Genomic DNA, 7,671 nt, shown 5'->3' on the forward strand with positions numbered 1-7,671 from the left:
TTTTTTTTTTTTCTCTGTCAGATCCGGTACATCTCTCAGACTCAGGGCCTGCCTGCCGAGCAGCTGCTCAACAAGGGGACCAAGACCTCTCGTTTCTTCTCCAAAGAGTCCAACTCTCCTTACGCCTCCTGGAGACTAAAGGTACCTGCACACAAATCACACAAATATACAATCACACGCAAAACATATTATAAACTTGCAACCACAAAGTACACATCCTCCTGTCAACAACACATCGTCTACAGTCCTTTAGTGGTGGTGGGGACATACAGACACACAGATTAACTGGGAAATTGAAATTAAAATGCAAGAGATTCATTTGAAATTCAAGTGAAAGTCCTTGCAACAAGGGAAAAAGTATAAATTGGCAGTATGTTACCAATGAAAACAAATGCATATGCTTTTCAAAACAAGAAAAAGCCAGCAGGTCCTGAGGAAAACTCTGGGGAATGTGAAACGGTTTGGACTACCTGCAGAGCTGACTATAAATACATTTTATATGAATGTGGGCCTAATGTTTAAATGTCAATGTACTTCCCATCAAAAACCCAACAACTCCTGATCATTTAAACATGACAAATCAAGTGGTAGCTTTCAATACACAGATATGCAAAAACCTGTCTTTACAACCATCTTTAAATACTGCACCTACATTCTTGAGATTTTTTTGTTGTCTTAATAACTCTGTACTTCCTCCAGACAACAGAAGAGCATGAGAAAGAGACGGGACTTAAATCCAAAGAGGCCAGAAAGTACATCTTCAGCTGTCTGGGTGACATAGCACACGTGAGTCTAACCAGACCCAATTACTTTTAAATCAAATTTAAACCCTTTCAAACAAATCCAATATAAGAGGGACAAGATCACGGACAATTTCAGATTCAAATTTGAATACGCAGCAGTGTGATCGCGGCTGTAAAACAATCAGATCAGCTTTTAGTTGAGGTGCTCCTGGGTTTTAAATTAAATGTGACTTTAACTGTTGCCCTGTGTGGTTCTCATAAACAGTGTTTTCTCTCTGTGTGCCTTACTGCTTCCATCTATCAGGTGAACTTGGTCCTGAGTCCTGATAACAGTGACATGCAAGCAGAGAAGGCAGACCGGAGGGAGTTTGTGTCTCTGCTCAAGAGCATGTTGCTGATTGATGCTGGTGACAGGACTGTTCCCTCCAGCGTCCTCAATCACCCCTTCCTCACTATGACTCATCTACTGGACTACCCACACAGTAACCAGTAAGGCCACTACAACTCACATTGACACAAAATTTGTTGGCTGCACGCTATTGTTTGTTTTATTGTTTCTTCATTCACTCCTGTATGAACTAGCCATGTACAAAGGTATGGCATCAGTGCATTATTGGTGACTGTAGATTGAACTCCAGTCATAAAACATTCCTCCTCACCCCACTACATCTCCTCCTGTTCTCTCCAGTGTGCAGTCATCTTTCCGTATCATGGACATGTGCCACAGTCGGCCCACCAATGCAGTCTTTGACGCTATAAATCAGAACACAATTCATTTCTCAAGACCCCCTGTAGCCCCCACTGCCTCCTCTGGCCTCCCTCTAGGCTACAGCAACATACCGGTCCACACTCAGGTGAGATACTGTAAAAGTGTGAATGTTTGCTACTAGTACTTTTTCACATTGTCACACCCCATTTCAGTCAGGAGAACATAAATAAATAATAAACAGAAACATCTATAAATATTTGCAATTTTTGCTAATGTTATTTTGCTGATGACCTAATGTTGCCCTCTTCAGGGAAGAAGGTGCTATAATGTATTATCTCAGAATATCGGTTTTCGTTATTCTCACTGATCCATCCATCCATCCATCTTCATCCGCTTATCCGGTGTCGGGTCGCGGGGGCAGCAGAGCTCAGTAGGGACCCCAAAAATTCCCTTTCCCGAGCCACATCAACCAGCTCCGACTGGGGGATCCCGAGGCGTTCCCAGGCCAGGTTCTAGATATAATCTCTCCACCTAGTCCTAGGTCTTCCCCGGGGCCTCCTCCCAGCTGGACATGCCTGGAACACCTCCCTAGGAGGCGCCCAGGAGGCATCCTACCAGTGCCGAACCACCTCAACTGGCTCCTTTCGACGCGAAGGAGCAGCGGCTCTACTCCGAGCTCCTCGGATGACTGTGCTTCTCACCCTATCTCTAAGGGAGACGCCAGCCACCCTCCTGAGGAAACCCATTTCGGCCGTTGTACCCTGGATTCGTTCTTTCGGTCATGACCCAGCCTTCATGACCATGTGAGGGTAGGAACAAAAATTGCCCGGTAGATCGAGAGCTTTGCCTTCTGGCTCAGCTCTCTTTTCGTCACCACGGTGCGATAAACAGAATGTATACGCACCAGCTGCTCCGATCTCCCGACCAATCTCACGCTCCATAGTCCCCCACTCGCAAACAAGACCCCAAGGTACTTAAACTCCTTCACTTGGGGTAAGGACTCACTCCCTACCCGAGAGAAGCACTCCATCGGTTTTGCTGGAACCAGGCCTCAGATTTAGAGGTGCTGATCCTCATCCCAGCGCTTCACACTCGGCTGCGAAACCGATCCAGAGAGTGATGAAGGTCACAGACCGATGACGCCATCAGGACCACATCATCTGCAAAAAGCCGCGATGAGATCCTAAGCCCACCAAACTGCAACCCCTCCCCGCCCCAACTACGCCTCGATATCCTGTCCATAAATATTATAAACAGGATTGGTGACAAAGCGCAGCCCTGGCAGAGGCCAACCCTCACCTGGAACGAGTCCGACTTACTGCCGAGAACCCGGACACAGCTCTCGCTTTGGTCATACAGAGATTGGATGGCCCTAAGAAGGGACCCCCTCACTCCATACTCCCGCAGCACCTCCCACAGTTTCTCCCGGGGGACCCGGTCATACGCCTTCTCCAGATCCACAAAACACATGTAGACTGGTTGGGCATACTCCCAGGCTCCCTCCAGGATCCTTGCGAGAGTAAAGATCTGGTCCGTTGTTCCACGACCAGGACGGAATCCGCATTGTTCCTCTTCAATCAGAGGTTCGACTATCGGCCGAACCCTCCTTTCCAGCACCTTGGAGTAGACTTTACCAGGGAGGCTGAGAAGTGTGATACCCCTGTAATTGGCACACACCCTCTGGTCCCCCTTTTTGAAGAGGGGAACCACCACCCCAGTCTGCCACTCCTTCGGCACTGTCCCAGACTTCCACGCAATGTTGAAGAGGCGTGTCAACCAAGACAGCCCCTCCACACCCAGAGCCTTCAGCATTTCTGGACGGATCTCATCAATCCCTGGGGCTTTGCCGCTGTGGAGTTGTTTGACTACCTCAGCGACCTCCACCAGGGAAAATGACGATAATCCCCATCATCCTCCAGCTCTGCTCCAACACAGAGGACGTGTCAGCTGGATTTAGGAGTTCCTCAAAGTGCTCCTTCCACCGTCTATTACCTCCCCAGTTGAGGTCAACAACGTCCCATCCTTACTGTATACAGCTGGATGAGTCCGCTTCCCCTCCTGGTGGCGAACGGTTTTCCAGAAGCACCTTGGTGCCGACCGAAAGTCCTTCTCCATGTCTTCTCCGAACTTCTCCCACACCCGCTGCTTTGCCTCTGTCACGGCAGAGGCTGCAGCCCTTCGGGCCCGTCGGTACCTTGCAACTGCGTCATGAGTCCTCTGGGAAAACATATCCCGGAAGGACTCCTTCTTCAGTCGGACGGCTTCCCTGACCACCGGTGTCCACCAGGGTGTTCGTGGGTTACCGCCCCTTGAAGCACCTAAGACCCTAAGACCACAGCTCCCCGCCGCAGCTTCAGCAATGGAAACTTTGAACATTTTCCACTCAGGTTCAATGCCCCCAGCCTCCACAGGGATGCACGAAAAGCTCCGCCGGAGGTGTGAGTTGAAAGTCCGTCGGACAGGGGCCTCCTCCAGACGTTGCCAATTTACCCGCACTACGCGTTTGGGCTTACCAGGTCTGTCCAGAGTCCTCCCCCACCCCCTGACCCAACTCACCACCAGATGGTGATCAGTTGACAGCTTGCCCCTCCTTCACCGAGTGTCCAAAACATACGGCCTCAGATCAGATGAAACAATTATAAATCGATCATTGACTTGGCATAGGGTGCTCTGGTACCACGTACACTTATGAGCATCCCTATGTTCGAACAGGGTGTTTGTTATGGACAATCCATGACTAGCACAGAAGTCCAACAACAACCACTCTGATTCAGATCAGGGAGGTAGAGGTAAGCCCCACCAGATCTAACTGGTAACGCTCCACCTCCCGCACAAGTTCCGGCTCCTTCCCCCACAGAGAGGTGACGTTCCACGTCCCCAGAGCCAGCCTCTGCCGCCCGGGTCTGGTCCGTCGAGGCCCCTGACCTTCGCCGCCACCCATGTGGCAGCGCACCCTCCCACAGGTGGTGAGCCCATGGGATGGAGATGAGGGTGTGACATGGTTAATGGTTGTGCTCAAGAATTATTGCTAATCTTCTTACCGTGTCTGTACTCTCATTTTGTTTCTCTTTTTTTCATTCACCAAATTTCCTCTAAATCTATATTCGGACTATTCTTTCCACATTTTCTCTTTCTTTGCTATATTCTCTTATCTGCCTGCCACTTCATCTCTGTTTTGTTAATTCTTCTGTCTTATCCGTCACTACCTCCTTGTACTTTTTTTCTAATGCAGACTTTAAACCAGTCAGCTCCCTCAGTGTTGCATCCTGGAATAGCTCTAACAACTGGGAATGGTCAGTTTGGGTGCACTGACCCTTTCCCACCTGCCCTTCTTCTTTGTCCTCCCACCATGCAAGGTATGCAGACTGCACACTGCATGCAATTTTTACACAACACTTTTTTGTAATTTAAGTTTCACAGATTGGATATTTAAAATGTGTTACAGTGTTTTAAGAGGGGTTTTCAATGACTTAACATTTTTTATTTCTATATGTTTGTTTTTTCTTACTATGTGACAATGTTTGTATGTGACAATGTTGTAAAGCGAATGTGTACTAAGACATGAAAACAAAACACATGAATTTACTTCCATTATCTTGTAGTAGACACAACACAACTTGCATTAGGGATGTAGATGCAACCATATATTTTTAAATATTGCATTTACATTAACATCTACTCAAATTTACAAACATTTTAAACATTCAATGTTGACTTATTGGTCATACTTACTATCAAGGTTAAAGGTACAATATGTAATATTTCTGCATTAAAATGTAAAAAAAAACAACTCTACCCATGTTATATATTTTGTTGACTTGTGTACTTACATTATCCCAATTGTTTCCAACAATGTTCAATGCAGAGAAATCTGTAATTTTATTTCAATGACACAGGACACAATGGCGACATATATCCTTTGACCCCCTAGCTACTCTAACTTCCATTAAAACACAGGACACACCAGATGATATGTTCAAGAGTAATTGTACATCATACAATGTCACAGAAAGAATTTTACTCAGTAACTGTAAACCTGCTTTTTTCTGCCACAGTGTAATTTTTAAATTAATAACATGACAGGATAGGACAGAGACCGAATTTATCAATATATTTCAATACCAATCAATACAGTTTAGGGTTACTACAAAGTACTACATTTAAATTAGGGGCAAGGTTATCTCGCCTTTCTGTGCTTTGCCCGGCAAGAGTCCAGATCGGCCCATCTGAGCTTTCATTTTATCAAAGGCAGAGCAGGATACCCAGGGCTTGGTTTAAACCCATCACCATTTCTGGCCACTGGGTGAACTCATATTAATGTTAAAGAAAACTCATAAAGTGAAAATGTAATGCCATGAGACCTTTAACAACGTAAACTACAACTCCCATAATCCCACGCAACTTCACGATGTTATCAAATGGCTGTGTTTTGCAGTGTTTTGATTGAGAGACGCCTAGCGGCAGAAAATTACACATTTAAGGCACTCAAATACTGGCATATTGTCAAAAATAAATAATTTCTGAACTTTGACTTTTAAAATTACTTTTGCTCATACATTTAGCCACGGCCTTTTTGAACTGCATGAATGACAAATGGTTTGTTTTATGCTCCTTTTTTTTAAGGTAATCTTAACCAACCAGCAGGGTATTCTGTTCCCATGGTAACTCAGGCTCCTCCCATACAGCCCTTACCAGTGAGACCTGGTGTAATTGCTCAGGTAAGACCTAAACATGGATACTAAATAGGTGTGTAGCTTGTGTATCCAAGTCAACCTCCAACCCCCAACATCAGGGTGGGTATGGGGGACTTAATACAGGTCACAGCTATGGCGATCCACAGCTGATTGTATAACACCCCTGATATACTTATTCTGTCCCTGTAGCAAGCCTGGTCTAGCCGAGGGCAGCAGCTCCTCGTCCCAACAGCATGGCAGCAGATGACTCCAGTGGGTCCTCCTCCCTCTCACCCCCCTCCACCACCCCCATCCTCCCTTACCAACGACACCACAGCCGGCCCACAGAGAATCAGCGACTGGGGGTAAGCCACCCAAACTTAGTCTGGGGAATTCTCTGTTTTAAGACCTCCACTAAATCTTCAAAATCTTTTATGTTGCATTCAGTGTGTATGTATGCATTAATGTAACCAGATTACTGTCGGTTTCTGTTGTAACATGAGTTCTTAAATGTAATGTAAACCAAACAATGGTTAACACAGCTAGAAAACAAAGAATGAAACTAAAGATTGTGTAACAAAACATAATTCCTTGTACATGTATATATGCTTAACCAGGATTCTAACAAGGTTTTTCCATTTACAATTGTGCATGACAACAACGTAGCACATCTTATTAAGTTGGGTTTCTCTTAGAACCTCTTTTTAGTTTTTTTGTTTCATACCTTTAATACGAAAGTGTGTCCCCACAGCAGCCACTACACACTGATGCAACAGCCTCTCCTGACTAATCAGATGCCAGCCCTCTCTGCCCATCAGCCAATCAACATTGGCATAGCTCATGTTGTGTGGCCACAGCCAGCCAATAAAAGGAACAGATACAGTCACAACAGGTGAGATTCTGCTGTGTAGTAAAGTTAAACTGCTTTGCCATTTTATTTATATCTAATATATCAATTATTTTGTTTAAAGGAACTTGTCCCACCCCAGCAACATTCATATATCAGCATGTCGGACCCCCAAGATGGCCAATGTTGTTGGACTGACAGTGGCACAAAGAGAGCAGCCTCAGAGGGAGGTACCTCTGGTAGAAACAAGGCAACCGGTTGTTCAAATCACAGATGAAGAGAAAAATTATGCGGAGAAGGAAGTGAGCTGCTTTAAAGAGGTGGTGCCAAATGGCAACAGCCAGCTGGACCTGTCCAGTCAACAACAGCGGGATGTGACAGTTCTGATGGGTGACACGCCAAGTCCTGCCCCCAGTGTGATAAGCATCCACAGTGAACTGACTGACGGAGAGGACGAAGAGGATGAAGACCCTCAGAGATGCCGTCTAAGCGAGTGAGTAATCACAGACAACGAATATTCAATTCAATTTTATTTATAGTATCAATTCGTAACAAGAACATCTGAAGACACTTTACAGATAGAGTAGGTCTAGAACACACACTATAATTTACAAGGACCCAGCAATTCTAGTAATTCCACCCAGAGCAAGAATTTACTGCGACAGTAGCTACAAAAAACTCCCTTTAAGGAAGAAACCT

General features: G+C 45.6%; 1 protein-coding gene across 2 annotated transcripts in view; it reads left to right on the forward strand.

The window, feature by feature from the left end:
* Nucleotides 1-7,671, forward strand: part of LOC116694752 (homeodomain-interacting protein kinase 3) — a 52,543-nt gene that overhangs the window by 31,390 nt on the left and 13,482 nt on the right. Inside the window, exons 6-14 of one of the 2 annotated variants that reach the window (XM_032524621.1) lie at nucleotides 22-141; nucleotides 700-786; nucleotides 1,048-1,232; nucleotides 1,432-1,597; nucleotides 4,685-4,808; nucleotides 6,076-6,170; nucleotides 6,336-6,490; nucleotides 6,877-7,017; nucleotides 7,097-7,465. In XM_032524621.1, coding sequence (XP_032380512.1) covers nucleotides 22-141; nucleotides 700-786; nucleotides 1,048-1,232; nucleotides 1,432-1,597; nucleotides 4,685-4,808; nucleotides 6,076-6,170; nucleotides 6,336-6,490; nucleotides 6,877-7,017; nucleotides 7,097-7,465 — 1,442 coding nt within the window. The remainder of the gene's footprint in view (nucleotides 1-21; nucleotides 142-699; nucleotides 787-1,047; nucleotides 1,233-1,431; nucleotides 1,598-4,684; nucleotides 4,809-6,075; nucleotides 6,171-6,335; nucleotides 6,491-6,876; nucleotides 7,018-7,096; nucleotides 7,466-7,671) is intronic. The other variant, XM_032524622.1, reaches the window with a different exon arrangement.

The sequence above is a fragment of the Etheostoma spectabile genome, chromosome 8, assembly GCF_008692095.1.
Source record: "Etheostoma spectabile isolate EspeVRDwgs_2016 chromosome 8, UIUC_Espe_1.0, whole genome shotgun sequence".
Classification (NCBI taxonomy): Eukaryota; Metazoa; Chordata; class Actinopteri; order Perciformes; family Percidae; genus Etheostoma; species Etheostoma spectabile.